The sequence below is a fragment of the Aspergillus versicolor genome (assembly GCF_001890125.1).
Source record: "Aspergillus versicolor CBS 583.65 unplaced genomic scaffold ASPVEscaffold_12, whole genome shotgun sequence".
Classification (NCBI taxonomy): Eukaryota; Fungi; Ascomycota; class Eurotiomycetes; order Eurotiales; family Aspergillaceae; genus Aspergillus; species Aspergillus versicolor.
In genome coordinates, this window is record NW_024467535.1 from 252398 (window position 1) to 277500 (window position 25103).

The 25103-nt window shown below is 52.4% G+C and overlaps 9 protein-coding genes across 9 annotated transcripts; 6 read left to right on the forward strand and 3 right to left on the reverse strand.

Moving 5' to 3' along the window:
- Window positions 1–1825: 1825 nt before the first annotated feature.
- ASPVEDRAFT_46365 (succinate dehydrogenase cytochrome b560 subunit) lies at window positions 1826–2852 on the reverse strand. The gene is made up of 2 exons (XM_040813532.1): window positions 2807–2852; window positions 1826–2649 (listed from the first exon to the last, which is right to left on the reverse strand). The coding sequence occupies exons 1-2, from the start codon at window positions 2827–2829 to the stop codon at window positions 2214–2216; spliced, it is 459 nt and encodes a 152-aa protein (XP_040672744.1). The 5' UTR covers window positions 2830–2852; the 3' UTR covers window positions 1826–2213.
- A 2535-nt stretch (window positions 2853–5387) lies between these two features.
- On the forward strand, window positions 5388–6674 carry ASPVEDRAFT_141704 (cation diffusion facilitator family transporter; the record flags this gene model as incomplete). Its single annotated transcript, XM_040807774.1, has 2 exons — window positions 5388–5937; window positions 6022–6674. 2 exons carry the CDS (start codon window positions 5388–5390, stop codon window positions 6672–6674), a joined length of 1203 nt encoding a protein of 400 aa, XP_040672745.1.
- A 1051-nt stretch (window positions 6675–7725) lies between these two features.
- On the forward strand, window positions 7726–9519 carry ASPVEDRAFT_33238 (xylulokinase; the record flags this gene model as incomplete). The annotated part of the gene is made up of 2 exons (XM_040810705.1): window positions 7726–8235; window positions 8293–9519. 2 exons carry the CDS (start codon window positions 7726–7728, stop codon window positions 9517–9519), a joined length of 1737 nt encoding a protein of 578 aa, XP_040672746.1.
- A 199-nt stretch (window positions 9520–9718) lies between these two features.
- ASPVEDRAFT_56494 (cytochrome P450) lies at window positions 9719–11512 on the reverse strand (the record flags this gene model as incomplete). Its single annotated transcript, XM_040815222.1, has 5 exons — window positions 9719–10164; window positions 10222–10827; window positions 10887–10955; window positions 11008–11107; window positions 11165–11512. The coding sequence occupies 5 exons, from the start codon at window positions 11510–11512 to the stop codon at window positions 9719–9721; spliced, it is 1569 nt and encodes a 522-aa protein (XP_040672747.1).
- A 441-nt stretch (window positions 11513–11953) lies between these two features.
- ASPVEDRAFT_46370 (SDR family oxidoreductase) lies at window positions 11954–13141 on the reverse strand. Its single transcript, XM_040813534.1, has one exon. It carries the CDS (start codon window positions 12784–12786, stop codon window positions 11992–11994), a length of 795 nt encoding a protein of 264 aa, XP_040672748.1. The 5' UTR covers window positions 12787–13141; the 3' UTR covers window positions 11954–11991.
- Window positions 13142–13375: 234 nt separating this feature from the next.
- Window positions 13376–14814, forward strand: ASPVEDRAFT_33241 (putative MFS monocarboxylate transporter; the record flags this gene model as incomplete). The annotated part of the gene is made up of 2 exons (XM_040810706.1): window positions 13376–13470; window positions 13521–14814. The coding sequence occupies 2 exons, from the start codon at window positions 13376–13378 to the stop codon at window positions 14812–14814; spliced, it is 1389 nt and encodes a 462-aa protein (XP_040672749.1).
- A 559-nt stretch (window positions 14815–15373) lies between these two features.
- ASPVEDRAFT_56496 (Ran GTPase-binding protein LOS1) lies at window positions 15374–18814 on the forward strand (the record flags this gene model as incomplete). Its single annotated transcript, XM_040815223.1, has 4 exons — window positions 15374–15385; window positions 15619–18223; window positions 18278–18732; window positions 18788–18814. 4 exons carry the CDS (start codon window positions 15374–15376, stop codon window positions 18812–18814), a joined length of 3099 nt encoding a protein of 1032 aa, XP_040672750.1.
- Window positions 18815–19798: 984 nt separating this feature from the next.
- On the forward strand, window positions 19799–21611 carry ASPVEDRAFT_352289 (phosphatase PAP2 family protein). Its single transcript, XM_040810952.1, has 3 exons — window positions 19799–20151; window positions 20214–20452; window positions 20501–21611. The coding sequence occupies exons 1-3, from the start codon at window positions 20118–20120 to the stop codon at window positions 21200–21202; spliced, it is 975 nt and encodes a 324-aa protein (XP_040672751.1). The 5' UTR covers window positions 19799–20117; the 3' UTR covers window positions 21203–21611.
- Window positions 21612–22881: 1270 nt separating this feature from the next.
- ASPVEDRAFT_141449 (citrin) lies at window positions 22882–25097 on the forward strand (the record flags this gene model as incomplete). The annotated part of the gene is made up of 3 exons (XM_040807749.1): window positions 22882–23064; window positions 23136–24338; window positions 24387–25097. The coding sequence occupies 3 exons, from the start codon at window positions 22882–22884 to the stop codon at window positions 25095–25097; spliced, it is 2097 nt and encodes a 698-aa protein (XP_040672752.1).
- Between the last annotated feature and the right edge of the window lie 6 nt (window positions 25098–25103).

A 25103-nucleotide genomic window follows, 5' to 3' on the forward strand; every position in this document is an offset into this window, starting at 1 on the left:
GCTGTCAAAAACGCGTCTCTCCCGTGTCTATTGTGCTACTCAAGAACGGTGTACAGCATGCATGATGAAACCATCCACGTGTCCGTGTTGCTTGCTTTGGACACCGTCTTTATCCCAGGCGAATCTGCGTTGTGCAGTAGGTGTCTTTCCGCCTTCTTCAAGCTGCGGTATATCTGATGCTTTCTGTTGATGATAAATCGCTTGAGAATACAAGACGGACACGGGGTCTTTTACTACCACTCAGGAGGGACGGCGGCTAAAGAGAAACAAAAATCCACGCTTAAGGCAGTCGAGGACAAAAGGCAACACTGGGGTTGGATCCGCAACAACTTGACATCCTGGTCGCTTGTGGGTCTATTACCTTGCTGAGGGATATTTGCTTCATCACGGACGCCACATCGAGCTGAATGCCTGAGACTCGTCTCGATAAACTAAGGCCCGTGCACTTAGCTGCAGGATAAACCAGGGGCCCCGAAGCTGACGAGCATGATCCAGAGGTTACCCCGGCCGCAACATGGGAAGGCAGACTAAAAGGTGGCCCAACGGATCTGGGGAACCATGAGGCATGAGCTTGCCGTTGAAATCAATAGGGCAAACGGTTGTTTCAGGATGGGTCTAGAAAGGCTAGGGGGCATAATGAGGCCTGCAAAACCCGTGGCGCCTGACCAAGCTGCTTTCGTTGGACCGCTGAGGACTTCAAGTGTCCTGTGTCGACCAACCATGTAGCATGATAGGAAATTATTTCTGCAACAAACCGGGAGCGTTTAGGCGCGGCGGCATTGAGCAGGCATTGCAGGCCTGAGCGGCCACAGACCCGCGAGAAAAACGTATGATCGTGCATAATCCAAGGAGTTAAGCCTCCCGAGGCAAAAGCATTTGTAGCCCCAATACGGCTGAGAAAGGATGTTGTCGTATAGGGGCGGAGCTGGCCGGTAGCAAGCACCTTGTCTGACATCCTATACACCTAGCGTTCCGTCGGGCCCTTGCAGAAGCCGAAGGCAGCTTTGGATTTGACGCCATTTGTGAGGATCGACTGAAAGACCGTTGCAGTGCCTTCCCGTAGATCGGATGGTGTCGTTGTAGCGGTGTACAACTTGTTCAAGGGAAACAATCTCTCGGACTCGTGGCTGGGCTCAAGACCTGGGATTTTAAATAGAGAGTTAGCCTGGAGGTAGAGGATGTTTCTCGGATTATCGTACAGCATTTTTTTCTCTCTCGTTCCCCAAGTCACTCTAAGGTTAGCTGAAAGAAAGCTTACTGCATTGAACCTTGACCTGTTCTCCATACTATTGATCAAAAATCACCGAGCAACACCCTCTACTCTACAACATGGCATCAGGACCACGCAAGGCAAATACCCATGCTCTGCACCTTGTCAGTGCCAGCATGGGCCCGAAAGATAGACGAGAACTCCCACGTATCGACGAGGAAACCACGACGCGCGAATCCTCGGTCCAAGATCCACCTTCACCTCGGCCATTTCCCCCGAATCCTCCTCCGAGCCCAGCCTGAATGCATTCGGTTGGAGTTTCTTGGGAATTCATTGCAGGTAGATATGATCATAGGTAATTCCTGTTGGAATGGAGCGAGTGACAGGCCATAGACTGACAGATGCTGCGCAGAAAACCGAGCAAATAAACGGCCGCCTATACAACAATAATACGAACGAGATTGACTGTACCTCTCGATATGATTAATTGAGGGAGCCGCGGAGGTTGGAGTCGAATCATAGACCTTGAGGAAGGCCGGAGAATGTTGCAAAACTTGAAAGGGAAAGAAGCGAGCGAATTTAGAATTGGAATCATTTTTCACTGCGTGTATTGAGACTCACTAGCCCACTTGTCAGTAATAAATACTTCAGATGTCTCTTTACGTCCCTTGCAACATAAAGCGTATCAACCAAGTTCAGTACCAGTCCCAGATTTTGTGTACTATAGTCGATTGCGGTCGAATGATTAGTCTCTGCGTTTATTCCTTACCAACCGAGGAGTCCTTTCAATGCCTCGAACTGTGTATTTTCGGTAGATGCTGGTGATATCTTAGACACCTTATACGTGCAATCGAATGGCTAAAGTTGGATAAGCGCGGCCAGGGAAGAGATATTGAAAAAAGAAACATTCCATTCAAAAAATAGTCCTCAAGCGACCTGTATAAAATATATTGCAAGAACAGATTTTAAAGAAGCAAAAACTCATAGGTATGACACAGGAAATTTACAGAAAAGCGAGGTAAAGAGCGCTAGCCACGCTGAGGCCAACAACAGTCCAGCCAGTCTTGATAACCATCTTGTTGTTGATACCCCGGCCGGTATCCCATGTCAAGTGTCGGAGACCGTTCATGCAGTGGTAGGTGAAAGGGAGAGCGAAGAAGCTCTTGAGGCCGATCTGTGCGGCCGCAGGGAGACCAGCAAAAGCAGCAGCCAGAGAGGCCGACTCGAGGTGCCAGCCAAACAAGGGAGCAGCGAGGTAGGCGGTTGCGAAGAGGTACAGGGGGCCCGATAGGATAATTCCAGTAATTCGGTGAAGACCACTGAGGTACCACGTAACCTGGGGTTTGTAGATGGTAAGGTGGGGAGAAACGGGACGTCTCAGACGCTGCTGGGCGAGGAGCTTAGTGGGATCAGTGGGAGCCGCGCTGGAAGCGTTGTATCTGGTCGCATTGTTAGCACTCGACCATTCACTTATGAAGTTCCTCCGCTTGTTGGGTTCCCCATGGGATATGGATGCATGACGTAGAACGCGACGGGCCGTCGTAGATGTGCATCGACCAAGAGGACCGAGTGTCAACTCGCAAGTAATCTACTCACCTTGTCTGAATGTTCCTTCCCATGGCAACAGCGGCGGGAGAGGCGGCGTTCATAAGAGACCAGCGCATGGCGTAGGGCTGCTGGACGGCAACTGGATGAAGTTGGTTAGCATCGTCAATCACCGACCCCAAACAAATTGAGGGCACATACGCCGTCGCAGCGACTGTTGAGCGATCTTCTGAGAGAGCATGGCTGTTTCGATGGAATCAACACAACGACGAGGAAGCTGGAATCCAAGCACGAAGAAGAACGTCGTCGTCCAGAAGAAAGTGGCCTTGAATTCCCGAGCCTCTCGCAACGGCTCGGAATCACGGGACGGACAACCTCGGGTTCAGTTCCAGGTCACGGGACCGCGCGTGAGGGAGGGATTCAGCCAATCAGCGCAGCTGTATTACCAGGGGGAAGATTATTCTTCCTCGTAATCACGTGACACACAGACAACTTTGCCGCCTTTTTTTTTGCACCGCTTCCTCGTCTTTTCTTTTCTTCCCTCAAGGGACTCAGCCCACGTTGTCTACCACATCCGGGATGATGTTGACGTGCTGAGCAAGGTCTCACTGGTACGGCATTCTGTCGCTACCGCAGAGGCCAATGAGTTACCTGAGAGGAAATCCATCCCGTCGTTAATCGCCCAGTTCTTTCTTGCCATGAAAGGAAAGGGTTTCATATCAGGGTCACATCACTCGTAAAGATTAGCGTAGTATCAAAAACCATTAAGTACCCTGCTCCTGTTCGTTGGCGGCAGGAATTGAGAGCTGAACATGTTTCAGCAACACTGCTATCCAAAGTCTGGCCTGATAAATTTGTTGCTGAGACAGGCCGAAGCTTAATTTCGCCCAGAGCTGGAGGCCGAGAGGATGGTTCCTAGATGTGGACCGTCCTCGATCTACTGCAGCATTGCTTCTTTAAACTAGATCGTTTCTTCCAAGCTTCTATACGGATAGTACCCGTCACTGCATCAAGCGCGAGTTAAGACTGCTAGCTGTTTGTAGATGAGCAGAAACTGGAATATTTCTGTGTCTCAACCCAGAGATATTACGAGGCCATCGATGCTAGAACACAGGTGCTCCCTGTAGCCCGGCTTCTATGAAGTACTAAAGAGATATTTTATATATTGCCCTAGCTGCGGTTCACCGCATCAGATCACACCTGGTCTATTGCAGGATATCTCCAAGCCCGTCTCTAGCACGGCGACGGTGTTTCAGCCGACTCTGAGCCCCGAGGTCAGCTTTGAAGGCCATCTTTTAGGTGAACAGAAAAGCCGGGTATATCGGTTAGAGCTTAGTCGTTCAGATTGCGGAGCTGGCGAAACAAAGTACAGGTATGCTGGGTTGACGAGTGATAGAAGATAAAATTAATACGTGATAACACCTCTACGGTATCAATATATTCTGTGAAATGCAGGATAACTGATCGCGCTTTTGGGAGGCAGAAGCTTAGCCTCCAGAGTAGTGCAACGAGCGGCTTGAACTCTGTACCTGGTAGAAATTTTTGTAAGGCTGAGGATTATTTCCCGGGCATACGAGTGGCCGAGGGGCTTGAAAATCTCTGGTAACTCATTATTTTTAGACCGTATTATCGACCAAAAACCAAACTGTTTCAACTAGAGGACAGACGAAAGAAGAGCCCGCATGTAATTCCGAGGCACGTCATCAAATCCGAGACTCAGCCAGCGCGTCGTCAGAGGCTGCGCGTGTGTGTCCATATCGGCCTGACACCCGATCTGGCAAACTGCTCAACAGCCGGACCAGAGAGAGCAGGGATCGAGAGAATGGATTAGATAGAATACAGTAGTAAGGCAGGCAAACTACAAAATAACCTCAATAAGAACGATCAGATAAGAAAAAGCAGCGGAGCCGATCGGGAGAAACAAAGCCCACCCGAACCGACAAATGCAGCCAGTGTTGCCAGTCAGCGCATACCGGCTCGTCTCAGCCGAGTTAGTAGCTGGCGTATTCATATACAACACTCGTAGAGGACCAGTGAACTTCATCTGATTTCAATTCGCACCCCTGGCCCTTCCGCCTGCGACCCTCCCCCTCCTTCGCTCCTACACCCTCTTCGCAAGGTACTCCGAGCACCGCCTGTGACTGCTGTGATGGGCCAGTTCGATCGACTGGGGAACACCACTGTGTCATCTACTGACGAATCTGAGCCTGCCGAATTTTAGTTTGATTACCAGACACTGCCATTTACGCAGTCGCTGCGATCCGCCCTGCCGCTAGGAGCAGTTAGCGAAGTTGGGCGTGGTGGTTGACGGGGAGAAATGCCGCTGACGCAGCCCCTGTGGTGCAGGGCCCATCCATCACCAGCTGCAGTCCCAGCACCAGCTTCAGGCCTTGTCCGCCGTTCCAACTTGAGAACAAGACCCCGGCTGCCTCGTCCTGCACTTGCGCGTTCTCCCTCCCAGTTTCGAGTCCTACGCACCACAGCCACGTCCCTCTTTCGTGTGAAAAGCTCATATTCCCCTGCCCGCCCCCCTCCTTTGCCTTCAAATGTCCACCTTCGTCCTCTTCCGCCGTTATCCCTATTGACCACCCCAACAACTCCCACCACAACCCCCAGCCTCACTCTTCCGCTCATGGCGACGCAAACGAGAGGCCATGGTGGTCACGGCCACCACCACCATCACCACCACCATGGAAACGCCTATCTGACTTCTTCGAATACACACGACGCCGGCGTCCGGATCACGCGCCTGGGTCTTGTTGCGAATCTCGCAATGGCCATTGGGAAGTTTATCGGTGGCTATGTCTTTCATTCGCAGGCTCTTATCGCCGATGCCTACCATGCTCTTACAGATTTGGTCTCGGACTTCCTCACACTGGGTACCGTTGCGTGGTCGCTCAAGCCCCCCAGCGAACGATTCCCGAACGGGTACGGGAAGATCGAGAGCATTGGTGCGCTGGGTGTGAGCGGACTTCTACTTTGCGGAGGTGTATTCATGGGGTTGAATTCTGGACAGGTATTACTGGATCAGTTTTACCCTGAGGCCGCAGAGGCGATTTCTCATTTGGACCTGGGACACGGCCACTCGCACAGTCATGGAGTTGACGCCCTTGGACCGAGTATTCATGCCGCTTGGCTTGCAGCTGGCTCCATTGTTGTGAAGGAGTGGCTGTATCATGCTAGTGAGTGTTTCCTTTTTCTTTTTTTTTACCTGCCCCTTTTAAATGTTGGAAAATTGCGCTGACCGGGATTGTTTTCCTACCCAGCAATGAAGGTTGCAACTGAGCGCAAGTCGTCCGTCCTAGCCTCGAACGCTATCCACCACCGCGTCGACTCCCTCACAAGTATTGTCGCTCTGTTCACAATCGGCGGAACGTACCTCTTCCGGGACGCGTCCTGGCTGGACCCTGTGGGCGGACTGCTCATCTCGTTGATGGTCATCAAGGCTGGATGGGGAAACACTCGCACCTCGCTCCTCGAGTTAGCGGACACTACTGTGGACGATGAAATCAAGACCGCCGTGCAGAAGGCTGCGGCCAAGGCACTCAGCACCGTCAATGATGGCGGATCAGTCAAGATCCGCAATGTACAAGGCATGAAGTCAGGACAGAACTACCTGATGGATGTTGAATTAGCCGTCCCTGGTGTGTGGTCGGTCCAGCGCTCTCGCGAGATTGAAGAAAGAGTCCGAGCCACCATTGGCTCCAGTCTTCGCGGGGTCAAGCGAGTCAAAGTCCGGTTTATTCCTCTCGAGCATGAGAGTTTGGACTTCTCCGAGGAGTTCATTGCGCCGGAAGTTATCAGCCAAGCCAACCCGGAGCCCGAGGATGGTGTTGAGGAGGAGGCGCACCATCACGAGGATGAGCATGACCACAAGCATGAGCATGAGCACGAGAACGGCACCCGGAAAAGACGCTGAATTAGAAATGGAGCATCAAAGGGCTAGCCATGGGGTTTCCGGTTCATGTTTCATATAAGCGCTCCTATTTTGGATAATGGATGGCTGTATATTTTTCTTCTTCTTCTTCTTCTTCTTCTTCTTCTTCTTTTTTTTTTTTTTTTTTTTTGCTTGATACCCGGAGAGACTAGGATTACGCATGAAGCCAGGTTACATGGATAGATAGAGGAACTCTAAGGAGGAACCTAAGCCCTAACAAACCACGGGCTCAGAGATGGCGTTTGCGGGGTACAAGAACTGATCACGAGGTTCACTGTTGCTATACATGTACATACTATCGCTCAATCTATTTGACAGACTAGACGTGATCTAGAAGGCTCTGCGACAGTAGCGGCGTTTGTTAGCCTGTCTTCAACCGGGCAGCCGGGACAGCCTGCGGTTCAATCGGTTGATTTTGCGGCGGGGATTCGGTGGATGAATCCAGACTTGCGCGATGATCTAAATTAACCGGCTAATTGCCGTCAACCCTGCATACTCGGTATTTTCCTAGATAGACCATCGCAAAGACCATGTTGTATAACCTCTGCCATTGGCAGCTCTCAGGCCCCTAAGGATTCGGAGGGAAGAGTTACGTAGCAGTTACCTCAAGGGTCTCCCGGTGGGTGACATCAGCGAGGATCACCCCGCGACTGTCCGGTACTATGGAGAAGAGCTGCACCACCAGCCCTGGTGGCGGATTCGAGACCACATTCACTCGTCCAATAATTCTTATTCGGCGAGCTGGCTTGCTTTATTGCCTGAAGAGACCGAAAAGAAAAAAAAAAAGGTCATGGAGCTGTGTGCTCCGCTATAAAGCTTTCTGCTATCCCCATCCCACCATCCTTCACCTTACAAACTTGACGCCACTCCCTCCTTGCTTTTATTTTTGTGCTGTCATTAATAGAGCTAGACTTTGCGTGACTCGTCTAATAATCCTTTCGACTGACTCGACCCGCGGAGCTCCAAGCTCCCATTTCCCTTTCTCGCACACCGCAACCTCAGTTTTACTCTTGACACCCAAAACTCACCCACAATGGCCTCCCCCGCCCCCAAAGGCCCGCTCTACATCGGCTTCGACCTCTCCACCCAGCAACTAAAGGGTCTGGTCGTCAACTCCGACCTCCGGGTTGTCTATGTCTCCATCTTCGACTTCGATGCCGATTCGCACGGCTTTCCCATAAAAAAGGGCGTGCTGACCAACGAGGCCGAGCACGAGGTGTTCGCTCCCGTCGCGCTCTGGCTGCAGGCGCTGGACAGCGTGCTGAACGGGCTGAAGAAGCAGGGCCTTGATTTTAGCCTTGTGCGTGGAATCAGCGGCGCAGGTCAGCAGCATGGCAGTGTTTACTGGGGGGAGAATGCGGAGAAGTTGCTGAATGGACTGGACTCGAAGCGCGGGCTGGAGGAGCAGCTTGCCGATGCCTTTTCGCATCCGTTTAGTCCCAATTGGCAGGACTCGAGTACCCAGAAGGAATGTGATGAGTTTGATGGGTTCCTGGGGAGCCAGGAGAAGTTGGCTGAGGTGACGGGAAGTAAGGCGCACCACGTAAGTTCCCTTGGTGGGATTGCTTGTTGGTTGGTTGCTGACGATTGTGTCTTGTAGAGATTTACGGGGCCCCAGATCTTGCGATTCCAGAGGAAGTACCCAGACGTGTATAAGAAGACGTCTAGGATCTCGCTGGTTTCGTCTTTCATTGCGTCGCTGTTCCTTGGCCATGTTGCGCCCTTTGACATTTCTGATGTCTGCGGTATGAACTTGTGGAACATCCACAAAGGTGCATATGATGAGGAGATCCTGAAGCTCTGCGCTGGTCCGCATGGCGTCGACGACCTCAAGCGCAAGCTCGGCGATGTCCCTGAAGACGGAGGCATTGACCTGGGCAAGGTGCACCGTTATTACATCGACCGATATGGCTTCAGTCCCGAGTGCACTGTCGTCCCATCCACAGGTGACAACCCCGCCACTATTCTTGCCTTACCCCTACGACCATCCGATGCAATGGTCTCCCTAGGTACCTCAACCACCTTCCTCATGTCCACTCCCAGCTACAAAGCCGACCCTGCAACCCACTTCTTCAACCACCCTACAACAGCAGGCCTCTACATGTTCATGCTCTGCTACAAGAACGGCGGACTTGCGCGCGAACAAATCCGCGACGCAGTCAACGTCTTCAAAAAGGACCCTAACCCCTCAAACCCATGGGTCAACTTCGACTCCGTCGCCCTCGACACCTCGCCCCTAGGCCAGAAATCCCCATCAGACCCCATGAAAATGGGACTCTTCTTCCCCCGCCCCGAGATCGTCCCTAACATACATTCCGGCCAGTGGCGCTTCACCTACGACCCGTCCTCAGGAGCTCTCACAGAAACCGAGCAGGGCTGGGACAAGCCCCTCGACGAGGCACGCGCAATCATCGAGAGCCAGCTCCTTTCCCTCCGTCTCCGCTCCCGCGGGCTCACATCCAGCCCCGGTGGCGGAATCCCGGCCCAGCCGCGCAGGGTATACCTCGTCGGCGGCGGGTCCAAGAACAAGACCATTGCCAAGATCGCCGGTGAGATTCTAGGTGGCAGCGAGGGTGTGTATAAGCTTGAGATTGGCGATAACGCATGTGCGTTGGGCGCCGCGTATAAGGCTGTTTGGGCGATTGAGAGGACCAACGGACAGACCTTTGAGGATCTGATCGGGCAGCGATGGCATGAGGAGGAGTTTATTGAGAAAATTGCGGATGGGTACCAGAAGGAGCCGTTTGAGTTGTATGGGAAGGCTGTCGAGGGATTTGAGAAGATGGAAAAGCAAGTTTTGGAGCAGGAGAAGAAGAAGAGAGCGTGAGAAGTATGATATTCAATGAATGAATGGCGGCCTTCTTCTTCCTACTTTATAGATATGTTTATGAGCGCGATATCTATGAGCACAATAAAATGATAAAATGTCTTGCTGATTTCTATACACCTGTCTACCTCCGCTACAACACCATTAGCTAGCTACTCGCTTTTCAGCCATAAGTCATAATTCATCACATTAGATCCCATCAAATCAAGACATCCTGGTCTCTAACCCTAATAAACGCCTTCGCATTCGGATTCGTACCGACTCCACTGGCATGGTTTATATCCGACCTCGGAATCTCAGCCATAAACCTCCACTCAAACCGAAGCAAAAGATAAGTCAAAATAACCTTGATTTCGTTCGCAGCAAAGAACCGTCCCGGACAGGAGTGCCTGCCGTGTCCAAAAGCGAGATGGTCTGCAGAGGTCGTCACAAACTGCCATTTTGTTGTTTGGCCGGGCTGTTTACGCAGGTCAAGGAAACGGCGGGGGTTGTAGGCTGGATCACTGCTATTAATATTGTTGATGTTGTTGTTGTTTGAGGATATGATTTTCATTTTGTTGAGGGCAACCATTATAGACGTGTTTTTTGGGATTGTGCTGCCGTTGGAGAGTTTTATGGGTTGTGTGGCTACGCGGTGCATTGATCCTATAAGCGGACGCAGACTCAGCACTGTTTAAGTCTGTTTTATGGTAGAAAACTCACCGATATCCCCACAATGGTGTCGCTGGGACTCTTTCATCATACTGTCCGTCAGCTTCATTTCATGCAGCGCCTTCTTCGTCCATCCATGAGCCTTGATCATAGACGCCATCTCTTCACGTAGAGGCCCAAACCACTCAGGATGAGAGCAGAGATCCGCAATGATCCCACTAACAAGCTCTGATGTCGTATGTATAGCCGCAAGCGAGAGGCCGAGCTGCAATATACCCGCATCGTATGCCCTCCCGTTGGCTACCTCGTCCATCCAGCCCACGGTATCTGCTACTTTCGAAGAAAAATCCCCGCCCGCTTCTCTCGCCAGACGATTTTGTTCCTGGCGCTTGCGAACGACAGGTGCTAGGATCTGTCTGGCTCGGGTTAGTTCACTCCTTAGCTTGCGGCATTCAGGGAGAACCCAGTGGACGAATGGGCGGAGGGCCGGGTGCCAGCGGCGCAGGGCCTCAGCAGCGCAAAATGCCTGTGTTGCGTAGTTTACGCTCACGTCGAGCCAGTCCTTGTTGGATGATAGCTCTGGGCCGATGAAGATGCGTGCTGAGACTTGGGCGACCAGCTGGCGGAGCATGTCCTTGTACTGGATTTCTGTCCATTCTGCGGTAAACCAGCCGTTGTTAGTTTTGGAACTATGTCTATTGACCATGGGAGCGTACCTTTTGGTTGCCCGCATAGAGCCTTGAGGGCTGCGGCGGTTTCTTGTGCTAGGGCTTCGGTGATGAAGTCTGCTTAGGGTTAGCATACCTGGATAGATATCGGATGCAGACAGTAACCGACTCAGTGACTGAGTGAGTCTTCCTCTCACAATCTCGACTCCGATTTCTGCTGCACCATGTGTACCAAAGGGCTCAAACCCGGGCAACGTGCCGAAGAATTCCTGAGGATAGGGTTAGCATTGAGTGAACTAATACGAGTCTGCAATAGTAAACCATACCTTTGAAACAGCCTGCTGGAAGCTGAGATGGGGATTATTCCGAATCTCATCAGCAAACTCGCCCGGAAGTACAAGCTTAGGGCCCGATGCCGTGACGACCTGGAAGCATCCTGGGAACTTTGTCAGGCCCTCGTTGACGATCTCCTTGCTCCGATGCAGCCAGCTCCGGCGCGCTTTCTCCAGCCGTCCAAACCATCCAGACTCCAGCCCCGCTATTGGGAAACTGCTGTGAAGCTTGGGCCCGGAGGTGGCGAGGGAGAATATGAGAGTAAGAGTGCCAGCGAGGACCAGTATGACGGGGTAAAGAAGAGGCCCATCAGCTCCTGAGATGAGTGCGGCCAACGCCATCTTGCCAATAATGGTGCCGGCGACCAAAAGCCAGGTCTATTGATTCTTTAAAAACGATTCCATGATCATGGATCGACCGAGCGTTGAACCCGAATAGGAATCCGAGGAGCTGGCCCGGAGTTACCGAGTTTTGTATGGGGACGATCCGTCCTGCAGATCTGGACACTTGCACATACTGTTTCCAGTTAGTGTTTCACAGAGCACTATCCAGTCCAGGCTACTTGCATGCTCTCCGATTCAAGTTCATTAACCTGTTGCAGGCCAACAGACTGTCCACGTCGAAATACCCGACTGACTCAGGAAAGAGAAGTGCCGAAGCTGCATGCAGGGTTGCATAATTGGTGCTTGATTGGATGCCAAGTGGAGGAAACAATCACAGGCAATATCCGTGGGGAAATTTGCGAAGAGACCTATTTATTTTTTACAATATCGCGCGGGCTAAAAAAAGTCTATACAATAGCCCTAGAAGGGCATGATGGTTAAACCCCTGCAGGCCAGTTTCTGTTAAACGGAACAGCCGCTCCATTCATCGTCTTCGCCAGCTCACGATCAGCCAATAGAACACAGAACTTCGCAACATCCTCAAGGGGAACATCGTTGAATCCAGCCTTGAACCCCGGCGTATGCTTCTCGACCATTCCCAGCCCCTCCTGATTCACCCCCGTCGAGAGAGAGTCGAGGATGTTCGTCGTCGCCAGACCACCCAGCTGAAGCATAGTGCAAGTGATTCCGTGCTCGAGATAGAACGCAGCCGTGTTTCTCGTGAGCCCTAACACGCCATGCTTCGATACTGTATACGCCAGTCCGCCGTTCGTGCCGCAGACGGAGGCATTGGAGCCCATGTTGATGATTGTTCCGCCGGGTGGTGACTGCGCTTGCATGGCGCCTACAGCTGCCTGGGTGCAGACGTAGGGACCGGTCAAATTGACGTTGAGGACTCGATCCCATGTCTCGCGTGCACAGCTGCCGGCCGGGTCAAAGGCGTCCAGGACTCCGGCGTTGTTGATGAGGATGTCCAGACGGCCGAATTTGTTGGTGGTCGCCTGGACCAGGCTTTCGATGTCGGATGCAGATGAGACGTCTGCTTGTTGCGCTATGAACCTGCCCTGGTACTCTTGAGTCCATGCCGACGATGTCTCGGCCAGACGGTCCTTGTTGACGTCGCAGATGGCAACGTTGGCGCCCTTGGTGAGGAATGCCTCTGCGATGACCCGGCCAAGGCCCCCGGCAGCTCCGGTGATTAAGATTGTGATGGGAGTTGGGAATTGAGACATTCTGGAGTATATTCAAGTTGCTATTTTCTTGGGAGAATTTGTACGTATGGGGAAAATTGTATAGTTAAGTATACCCCTGGTCGGCTCCACGTACTTCGTGGCCTCCGTGGCCTCCGCGGTCTCCGCGGCGATGGCTTCTGTTGACCCATACGTCGGCAAATTGTCTATTATAGACCTTGAACGGTTGTCTACAAAATGCATTGGATCGGCATGTTTTGTTCTCCTGCGAGCTGCCTTTCCACTGTGTAGGTCCGTACTCGACGGGGTGCTGTATAGCACTAGAGTAGTGAAGTGGAGCTGCCCAGGAAAATCCGTTGTGTGAATATGAAATATGTTTGTATTATCAGACCTTGGCTTTCAATAAATAATGGCAGACTTCGATACTCTGCAAGACGTGGCTCTATATCATTGTATATACTCCATGTGGATAAGTTAGTCTGCTCCGACGGGATGACGCCAGCAACTCCTAATTCTTTATCCGAAGCACCATCTTTTAACGTGGTTTCTTGCCCCGAGCAGTGGACCCATTCCATCCATCAATTCATATATTGAGTCAGTCAATTTGGGATCATGCGCCCTGGGTTTCAGCATGGGGACTGATGTTGAGCTGGCTAACAGGGACGATGAGCGTCCCCAGGATTCGCCCCCGCAAAATGGCGAAGCGGAGCAAGACCATCCCACCAGGTGAGTAAAACAAGCTTTCAATGGAACCCTGTCGGCTGATGCTGTTCTAGGCAGTATGCGCTGGTCGTATTTGCCGGCTTTTCGGTGATGTTCACGACATGTGCTTTTGTCTTCTCCTACGGTGTATACCAATCTCTTTACGAAGAGATGGCTCGTGCCGAAGGCACCCCATTCACTGGGAGCTCGACTGCTCTCATAAATCTGGTGGGGATCCTGGCCATCGCGTTGATGTCCATGGGCGGCCCGTTTGCCATGCACTGGTCCAAAATATACTCGCCACAGGCTGTGATCATCGCCGGAGGCTGGATCTTCGGCATCGCTTATATCTTATCGAGCTTTGGGAGGGCGCTCTGGCACTTTGCTTTGACCCAAGGAGTATTGCTGGGGATTGGGACATCCTTGTCGTATGTCCCGACGATGAGCGTTGCGCCAACCTGGTTCGACAAGCGCCGCGGCCTGGCGATGGGTGTGATCATCTCCGGCTCTGCAGTTGGAGGCATGATCTGGCCTCCTGCTCTTCGTGCCATGATCACTCATCTTGGCTTTCGGAACGCGCTGCGGATATCTGGTTGCATCTCCCTGGCACTCGTCTCTGTTGCCGGATACGCCCTTGGCTGGGAGCCCAAGTTCCATGACCAAGTCCGTCTCCAGACTCAGGGTCTTCGACGACGAACTGCCTGGATCCAAGCGCCGGTGGTCAACTTCCGAGTCGCGCGCTCGAAACGGTTTGTGGCACAGGCACTGGGTTGTTTCCTACAGTCGGCAGGATATTCAACGCCGTTGTTCTTCTACGCTGCATACGCGAACACACTCGGCTACAATTCCACCACAGCAGCCAACTTCATCACTCTAAACAATGCCTCGAACTTCATCGCCCGCATTGCTATTGGCTACGGCGCTGACAGGTATGGGCGCATCAATGCGTTGTTTGTGACGACGCTGCTGAGCGCTGTCGCCGTTTTCGCCTTCTGGATCCCGTCTATGTTCCATAAAGCCGATGTGTCCAAGTCGAGTGCTGACGGCCTTTTCATTGTCTTCACTATTCTTTACGGCGCGTTCGCCAGTGCGTATATATCCCTCTTTCCGGCGTCCCTGATCGAGCTCTTTGGAGTGCAACACTTTACCAGTGTCAACGGCGCCTTGTATCTAATCCGTGGAATGGGCGCACTTATTGGGACCCCCCTGATAGGTATGTTGATTCCAAGCTCTGGTGCCCTCACTTCATCATACATATACGAAAGGGCGGGGATAGTGGTGGGGGTGTTGCTGATGACGGCGACCATGGCCTGTCTCTGGGTACGCATCGAGGCGACGCTGGGATCTGCGTGGAAATGGCGGGTATAATATTGTGCGCCAATTCGTGAAATGTTATGTGGCAATAGATTTGTTCTTTATCTTGGTAGATCTGTTTATACAAATTGGTGCCTGAACCACAAGGCCGCGACATTCCCCTTTCGGTCGGACCCTGCAACACACAAAATCGGGAAAATTCGAGAAAAAATCCATATCCCATTTCCCACGGCAGGAATCCATGAAATAAACATAAACCTGAATCTTTGAGCCCCTCGCAAGCAGCCCGCCCCGTCTGCAAGGAGAATTTCCCGTTTCTTGCTGGCCTGGGCCCTGTTGGTTAACGCAAAGGTGCCGAAAACACCGCCCAACCGTCACCGGCCCTCACCTTCAAGTTTCAATCACCTTCAAATTTACTGCAGCCCTCCTGTATTGCTCCTTTGCCCAGACAGACACGCAAGTCATGCTCCGATAGGCCTTTCCGTCTTTCAAATGATATGACCGTTTGCCGATATCTTGAATTTCTCTCTAAATACGCTTGATTCTTGCCCCTCGTGATATTTTTTCGCTTTCGGAGTCCCGCAGACTGTCCAGGCAGCCCGGCCGGTCGACGATGGAAGAGCAGGTAAGCACTCGCAGTCTTCGCCGGGAAACCGTCTCTTGGTTCTCCAGAAGAAGAACACCCCCTTGCAAGACAATTGAAGCCAAGGAAATAAAAATATCCCATGTTTTGACCCCCGCCGCCCCCCGATCTTCCCCTCGTGTGCCCCTCCTTGGCTGTGACGCATGTCGATATATTTTTTTTTCTTGCACCACAAGATGCCCTGCAACCATCCTGACTGATTCGCAATCTACTAGGTAGCAAAGGCCATAGAAATCGCCGGGGACCCGAACCCTAACTCCGATGCCAGCCTGAAAGCTCAAGCCTTCGAATACATCAACCAGCTCCGCTCCGACCCCTCAGGCTGGCAGGTCTGCCTCGCCCTCTTCACCAAGGACCCGCCCCAGTCTGGCATCGTCCGCCATGTGTCGTTAGAGGTTGTCAACAGCGCTGCCCAGGCGGGCCTCATTGATGCCCAGGCGCTTGGGTACGTCCGGGATAGTATACTGGGGTACCTGCGCCAGGTCTACGGCCGTGAGAACTCGAACCCGGACCCGGCTAGTATTCAGAACAAAATTGCGCAGACCATTACCTTCCTCTTCTCCGCACTGTACGGCAACGGGTGGGAGTCCTTCTTCGATGATATTCTTGCCCTCACGCACAAATCGCCGTCCAGCACCACACGGGACAACCCGCTGGGTATTGTGTTCTACCTCCGCGTGATCAACTCGATTCATGATGAGATTGGTGATGTGCTGGTGTCACGGTCTCGCACCGAGCAGGACCGGGCGAATGCACTGAAGGATTTGATCCGGGTCAGAGATATGCAGAAGATTGCCAACTCGTGGCAGGAGATTCTGTCCCAGTGGGTGGATGGCGATGACCAGATTATTGAGATGTCGCTCAAGGCTGTTGGAAGCTGGGTGAGCTGGATCGACATCGGGCTGGTGGTGAACCAAACGATGCTCGACCTACTATTCCAGCAGCTCGGGCGGGCGCAGAAAGCAGACCTCCGCGAGGGAGAGGATAAGGTGAGGGATGCGGCCGTGGATGTTTTCACGGAGATCGTCGGCAAGAAGATGAAGCCGGAGGACAAGATTGATATGATTGCATTCTTGAACCTTGATAGTGTGATTTCCCAGATCTCGTCCAGTGCGCCTCTCTACGCCAACCGGTTCACGTCCAAATACGACACCGATCTCGCCGAAACGGTTGCGAAACTGGTCAATACTACGGTGGCGGATATCGTGCGGGCTTTGGAGCAGGAGACTGTTTCCGCACCGTGCAAAGAGAAAGCCAACGGGCTGTTGCTGGTCTTTCTTCCTCACATTCTGCGGTACTTCTCCGACGAGTATGACGAAGTCTGCTCGACTGTCATTCCGTGCGTCAGTGACTTGCTCTCGTATCTGCGGAAGGTCGCCAAACTCAACCCTGAGCTCGCCTCTCAAAACTCATCCATCCTCCTCCCAGTCCTGAAGGCGATTATCTCCAAGATGCGATACGACGAGACTGCCTCCTGGGGCGACGACGATGATCAGACCGACGAGGCTGAATTCCAGGAGCTCCGCAAACGACTCGGAACCCTGCAGCAGATTGTCGCGACTATTGACGAGAGACTTTACATGGAAGCAGTCTCGGAACTCGTGGCGGCCACCTTTGAGAGCATGCGCCAGCCTGGGGCTCAGCTAGACTGGAGGGATTTGGACCTTGCACTGCATGAAATGTTCCTCTTCGGAGAATCCGCTACCAAAGGTGGCAGTCTTTACAGCAAGGGACAGCCTAACAATCCATCTGCGGAGAGGCTAGTTGAGCTGATGCAGCGCATGGTCGAGTCGGATATCCGATCCTTCACCCACCCAGCGACCCAGTTACAGTATATGGAGATTGTTGTTCGCTACAGTTCCTTCTTCCAACTCCACACCCAATTGATCCCCAGCGTTTTGGAGAGCTTCCTTCAACTTGCACGCCACCCAATGAAGAAGGTCAAGACCAGAGCCTGGTACTTGTTCCAACGCTTAGCGAAGCAGCTGCGGGCCTACATCGGTAATGTTGCCGAGACTGTAGTAGAGGCATTGCGTGACTTGCTAGTCATCCAGGCCGAGCTGCCCTCTGAGGGCTCTGACGGAGACGAGATGTCGTCGGAGGACCACGAAGGGTCTGCCGATGCCGTCTTCAACAGCCAGCTGTACCTATATGAAGCTGTTGGAATCATCTGCTCCATCCCCACCATCCCTGCGGACCAACAGGTGCTCTACGCACAGTCCGTGTTGACACCCGTCTTTGTCGACATGGAGAAGAACTTAGGTCCTGCCAAATCAGGCGACGAGCGAGCCGTGCTCCAAATACACCACGACATCATGGCACTTGGTACATTGGCCAGAGGGTTCTCGGACTGGATGCCCGGAACCAGTTCCCCTTCTCAGCTCCCTGCACCCGAAGTGTCCGAAGCGTTTTCCCAGGTTTCAGAAGCGACCCTCGTTGCTCTAGAGTCTCTCAAGGGATCATTCAATGTCCGAACCGCTTCCCGTTTTGCTTTCTCCCGGCTGATTGGTGTCCTCGGATCCCGGATCCTTCCCCAGCTCCCAAGATGGATCGATGGTCTGCTCACCCAGACGTCGACGCGGGACGAGATGGCGCTGTTCCTGCGTCTGCTCGACCAAGTTATCTTCGGCTTTAAGGGTGAAATATACAACATCCTTGATGCCTTGTTGACACCTTTCCTACAACGGGTGTTCAGCGGGATTGCTGATCCAGCTTCTGGCACTGATGATGAGATCCACGTTGCGGAGTTGAAGCGGGAGTACTTGAACTTCCTGCTGGCAGTGCTAAACAATGACCTGGGCGCTGTGATAATCAGCGAACGTGAGTTTCCACAAAAGTAAATTTGGTCTAACATGCACTAATAATATCTAACAGGCAACCAACCCATGTTTGACACTGTCATTACGACGATCGAGCATTTTGCCAAGGACGTTGACGACTTCATGACTGCTAAGATGGCATTCAATGTGCTAGCAAAGATGGGAAGCTCCTGGGGTGGTCCGGATATCGCACCAGAAGCTTCGAACGGAGCCCCCGCAACGCAGGTCGCACTCCCAGGCTTCGGACAGTTCATGATCACGCGGTTCTCTCCGCTCTGCTGGGCCCTCCCAGCGAACCCGTCCTTCAACTCGAAAGACGCGCAGGCGAAACAGGTCCTCGCGGAGGCGGGAGGCATGCAACGGATCATCTACGGGAAGACGGGTATGGAGTATATCGAGTATCTCCGGGACCGGGAGTTGCCTGGTATGGGTATGGGTGCAGACCTGGTAGAGGAGTATGTGGGGACACTGAGCCGGCTGGATCTGAGGAGCTTCCGGCAGTTCTTTCCGGTACGTTTTCACAAATCCAAGAAGATGGTATATATATATGCTAACCCACGCGCAGTCATTTATCCAACGATTGAGCGCATGAACATTCTCGTCATCTCTGCATAACCATGTCCCCCTTTCTCAGTTTTCATTCTTCATTTTTTTTTCTCGATTCCCACTTCTCTTGGTTTATTTCCCAACATCCATTCCATTCCAATATGTTTCATCTTCTTAGATATCCCCTCGGTTTGATTTGACGACTGATGTTTACGCCCCCCCTTTCTTTCTCTCTCTCTCTATCGGCGGCCCATTCCCTGCCATCCTCAACTGAATTCACCTCTCACGCACGGACTCTCATGAATGAATATACAGGGCTTGGGATAAAAGGTATATAGTTTGTGAGGCATTTGCATGAATTGGCGTTGAAGTGCAGAGTATTTCTCTAGCATGCAGAAGCACAAAAAAAGCAAAATAAATGTAAGTAGTAAGTAGTAAGTAGTAACTGGAGTACCTAGGTTTAGAGTAGGTAGGAAGGCGAGGTATCTTATGAAGACTTGAATCCGCAGAAATATCGTAGGAATGTGTTTACCAGTAATAACTATGCGAGGGCCTAACTTTGTGCAGCAACCTTGTTCCATTCTCGCCCAACCCCTCAGCCAGGGCACTCCCTCTCTCTCTCTCTCTCTCAGCCTGAGGCAAAACAACAACAACCCGTTTTCAAGGGGCGAACCTTTTTCTAAGTTTAACTCGTCCACCAATTGCTTCATGGCACACAGGGCGAGGCTGAGCGGGTGGGATGGCAGAGTGGTTGCACAGATTACGAGAATGGGTAGATAGATTAATGCAAAGTACTCGAAGCATCCGGGTTCGGGAGGGCCCGGATCAGACGCTGCCAGCTGTTAGCGTCGATCTGCCAATTCTTTGTGTCGACTGTCTGATTTGGCAACTGGTCGTTTGACTTGTCTCTGCCAGGTGCACTGGTGCATTTCTTCCTGGTATACCGGTATTGTGCTATGCTCATATGGGGGAGACTGGATTGTTCTCAGAAGTAGTACATATATGCCTTATATACTTTTTGTAGTATTATGAACAGACCTGTAGATGACACAGATATGTACTGCACCACCATCTCCACTGACACCCGAAACAGACAAAGCAACCGGGATTCCTGGTCAGGCACAGGAGGACAACCGGACGGGACTGTGCAGCCGTGATGACGGCAGCTGCGTCCTCTGCCTCTCAGTGTCCATTCTCGTTTTCTCCTTATAACTTCTGCTCCCTCGCAAGCTGCCTTGTCATTCTTTGATCCTTTCTGGCTCCGTCGACCAGCGGCTAATCTTATTCTTTCCCATTTCAGCACCTTGGGTGTGCATACCATCTTTCCGGCTATCCCGTATTCCTGTACGATGGGGGTATTCAAGAACTTCATCGAGCCTGGTGGTCTGTCTTATCCTCGATGTTTGTGTCTTGAGTATACAGATACTGATATGTTGCTGCGCTAGGCATCGTTATTATCTTTACCGCTACTGCCCTCTACAACCGCCGTCGCCGTCGTCCTGCCGTCAGCCCATCAGACGCTCCTACCGTTGAATCTCCCTTGCTCCCGGATCCAAATGATCCAAAACCGATAGAGGAGGATGGTTACATTCGATCAGCTGAGAACAGTCGCACAGTCCAGTCGCGAATCCTTGCCCGCTTTCCCTTCCTGATAGAGATATGGTACTGGCTGCTTATATACTGGGTATGTTGTTCTCGATGAAGGCTGGTACACTCCTAACGACGACTCCAGATCTATCAGGGTCTACGTGCAATCTCAGCAAGAGCTATCAGCGGGCACGACTCCATCTTCGACAGAGCCGAGCACCATGCCCTTCAGATCCTTGCGCTGGAAAACACTATCCATATTGATGCCGAGTTGGCGGTGCAGCAATTCGTCCTCACGAAAGCGCCCTGGCTCATGCCCTTTTTGGCCCGTGTATACTACTCGCATATAATGCTGGGCGTGGCATTCTTCGCCTACAGTTACACCTTCATGAAGCGCGACAAGTTCCAAGCTATCCGCCGCGCGCTGGCCTTTGAGAATGTCATCGCCTTTGCTATTATAACCCTATGGCGGTGCTCGCCGCCCCGTCTCCTTCCGGAAGAGTACGGTTTCATCGATGTGTTGCATAGTAACGATGGCGGCTCCGCCTGGACGCAGAATAAGTTCCAGCTCACCATCGCTGCAATGCCCTCGCTGCATTTCGGCAACTCGATGTTCATCGCGTTGTGTCTGGTCAGGTTCAGCCCGCACTGGTACTTTAGGGTCATTGCACCTCTGTGGCCTGTACTCATGGCGTTCACAATCGTCGCGACAGCTAACCATTTCATTCTCGATGCGGTGGTTGGGGCGTGCGTGGTGCTTGTTGCGTACCGGTTCAACTATGTCATGTTGGGTCTTTTGCCCGTGGAGAGACTGCTGTTCAGACTGCTGCGGTTGGAGAAGCCGTAGAGTTTTGAATGTGTATACTTAGCTGGCTATCAATATTACGTTGGATATTTGTATCGGATATGGGTTGACCCGATATGTAAGCGCCCAGGCATGGTGACGGATTCCTTTTCCCGGCGGTTACTCCTCGTAGCAAACTAGAACCACCTGGCCAAGCAAGCCGGGATTTTGCGATTGAGTATTTCGCCATAACATCCCGATCGAAGTATTTTTTCAGTCAAACTGAGATAGAACCTGGGTGGCTTGACTCTTGATCCGATACATGATCACGTGCTTGGACAGGAACGAGCACGAGAACCACGTTTCACCGAGGCAGTCAACATTTCGCAGTGTTCGTATTGTGAAAGTCCGAACCAAATTTTGGACAGGTTAGACGACACCAGGCATATGATGTATCAAGATAACGCGCAAACCCCAAGTTCTACTCCAGACTGCACGAGCCTCCATCCGAGTCTCCGAGAGCACGCCCGGGGGACACCCGATCCGATTCCAGTAAGAATACGCACCACCATCGGGACGGAACTCAGCCGTGGCGATTTCCCAGGCAGATGCGTGCGTGCATACATTAGTGAGTCTAGTGACTGGAGCGACAAGGGCTTGGCTTCGAGGGCCAGGACGAAGGTCCAGTACGTACTTTAGCGAGCGGGTACGTCATTTTCGCAGGCTAGACCAGAAGTCGGCTCGGTGAGAAGTTTCAGAGGAGGGACCCGATGCGAGAGCTCCGGTCTCCAACTGTGAGAGGAGAAGGGGAGGAAATTCCCCCTCATGCGGTTCCGGAGTTTGCCGTAGTTGTGCGGAGAAGCGAGTGCATTGGTACCTTGCTAGTGGAGGAAATGCATGGATGGCTTGGAGTGGCCGGTGAGTTGCACACCGGGATTACGGGGCTCGACCTGTACTTGGATGATAAATAAGTAATGGGAGAAGGAGACAGAAGTAGACTTGAGGTGTATGACTGGGAGTCTACTAGTATGAGCTGGTGAATGAATTGTAGATGGAAAGTTGGTGAGTGTATGTGTATTTGTGTATTGTAATATGCAGCCTGTCATGTGCATCGGCTTCAAGTCCGAGCTATTTATTTATTATGGGGTTCCGGGTAATATCGAGGGGCGGTGAGCTCGTGACCACAGGGAGAATCCGATGCCGGTCTGGCTCGCCTGCCAGGCTTCCCTGGCTCTGGCCCTGCTCTGGCGTCGCAGTTCTTTGGTACGGCACATGCACCTGTAGGGATTGGATCGAGATTTGGCTCGCCCGCTGGTAGGGCGGCCAGCGCCATTATCCGCGTATTTTGGCAAGGGGCAAAGAACAGATTTTTATCGCGGGCAGGCTGACTGTGTTATTGCCAGAAAAAAGCAATGTGCCACGTAGATTCCATTGGCGACAAATATTAATTTTTTGATGCTGCCAATCACCTGATAAAATTCTCCTTGAGGCCTGTAGATTATCAGTCGGGACTGATTGTCAATTGACGATCTCTCTCCATTTTTATCCCTCCGTCTATAATTTCCCTTCTCCACAGTCCGCTTCCCTCGCGACTCGCAACTCCAACCCCTTCCCTTCCCGTTTCTATTCTTCTTCCTTGCTGGGTCGGCCGTTGCTATTCTTATTGTTTGCTTCTCTAGACCGTTTGTGTTCTGTCTTGCATAGAGGATAGACTTTTTGCTCTCTCGCGCCCTGCTCCCGCCATGACAAGCGTCAAGGAAGCCGTCAAAGAGTCCTTGGTCGGCACCAATGTCGACGAGCCCAACCTGTCCAGGCAGGTCAAGGCCAACTTCCTCAAGCATGCTCGCAAGGATGCCGAAACCGGCGAGCTGTACATGACCGAGCCTGACTTTGTCGAGGCCATCGCTCCCAAGCACGAGGACTACGTGAGTTTTCCTCCCGATGTGTCATACACTTCATTGGACCTCAATTGACCTAATTTTTTTTCTTTGAATAGCACAAGATCAAACGTGAACACTATGGAATCCTTTTCAGAGTCGCGGATGCCCGCCGGTCCGGCCGAATCAACATCCACGAATGGGCTACCTTCGAGAACCTGCTCGCGAAGCCCGATGCCGAGTACGAGATTGCCTTCCGCCTCTTCGATACCGATGGGACCGGCACCGTCAAGTGGGAGACCTTCCAAAAGCTATACAACGAGAACAAAACAAAGGAGAGCATACCTTTTGACTGGAACTCCGAGTGGGCAGCTCTGTACACTGGAAAGACCAAGACCCGACACGACATGACATACCCCCAATTCGCGCAAATGCTGAGAGGCTTGCAAGGGGAGCGCATCCGTCAGGCCTTCCACGTGTTCGACAAGGATGGCGACGGCTACATCAATCCGGAAGATTTCCAGCGTATCATCCTGGAGACCTCCAAGCACAAGCTGTCGGACTATGTGCTGGAAAACCTCCCGAGTCTGTGCAACATCTCCGCGGGAACCAAGATCTCGTATGCTACCGTTCGTGCGTTCCAAAACGTGATGCGCGAGATGGACATGATCGACTTGGTTATTCGCGAGGCCACAGACAAGAGCGACGATGGCAAGATTACGCGTTCCGATTTCCTGAATGCCGCCGCTCGCCTTACGCGATTCTCCCTCTTCACTCCTATGGAAGCTGATATCCTGTTCCACTTTGCCGGTCTCGATGCGCCCTCTGGGCGTCTCTCGCAAAAGGACTTTTCCAAGGTCATTGATGCGTCGTGGCGCATTCCTGTCGCAGCTGCTGGACAGGCCATCACTACTGCGACTGGTGCTGCGCACAAGGCTGCTGATACGACGAAGTCCGTGCTTCACGGTGTTCTCGAGTCTGCTCACCACTTTGCGCTTGGCAGTCTTGCGGGTGCCTTTGGTGCTTTCATGGTCTATCCCATTGATCTTGTCAAGACACGTATGCAAAATCAGCGCTCGAGCCGTGTCGGTGAGAGATTGTACAATAACTCGATAGACTGCGCCCGGAAAGTTATTCGCAATGAGGGTTTCACGGGTCTTTACTCGGGTGTTATTCCTCAGCTGATCGGTGTCGCTCCCGAGAAGGCTATCAAGCTGACTGTCAATGACCTTGCTCGTGGATTCTTCTCGAACAAAGACAATGGCAAGATCAAGCCCTACCAGGAGGTTATTTCTGGTGGTACCGCTGGTGCTTGTCAAGTTGTAAGTACACATCCACTGGTTGGTAATTAATGGCTGCTAACAACCCAGGTTTTTACCAACCCCTTGGAAATCGTCAAGATTCGCCTGCAGGTTCAGGGTGAGATCGCTAAGAACGTCGAGGGAGCTCCTCGCCGCTCCGCGCTTTGGATCGTCAAGAACTTGGGTCTGGTCGGTTTGTACAAGGGTGCCAGCGCCTGTTTGCTCCGTGATGTCCCGTTCTCCGCCATCTACTTCCCTACATACTCCCACCTTAAAACCGACTTCTTCGGAGAATCCCGAACGCACAAGCTCGGCGTCGTCCAGCTCCTCACCGCCGGTGCGATTGCCGGTATGCCCGCCGCCTACCTTACAACGCCCTGCGACGTGATCAAGACCCGTCTCCAGGTCGAAGCTCGCAAGGGCGAGAAGGCCTACACCGGTCTGCGCCACTGCGCAGCATCAATATTGAAGGACGAGGGTTTCAAGGCCTTCTTCAAGGGTGGTCCCGCTCGTATCCTGCGTTCATCACCACAGTTCGGTTTCACTCTCGCCGCCTACGAAGTCCTCCAGAAGTGGCTCCCAATGCCCGGCACCCAGGAGGTCTCTCCTACCGGCCAGGTTGAGCCCGGTGTCGGTGTACCCGTCGCCAAAGAGCCCCTCCCTTACCTGCGATCAAGGAACGCCTTGAAACTCATCCTCGACCTCGACGAGAACATCGGCCGTATTCCCATCCCCGATACCCAGCGGTGGCCTAAGTTGATCCGGCCCACAAGCCAATAGATGAAC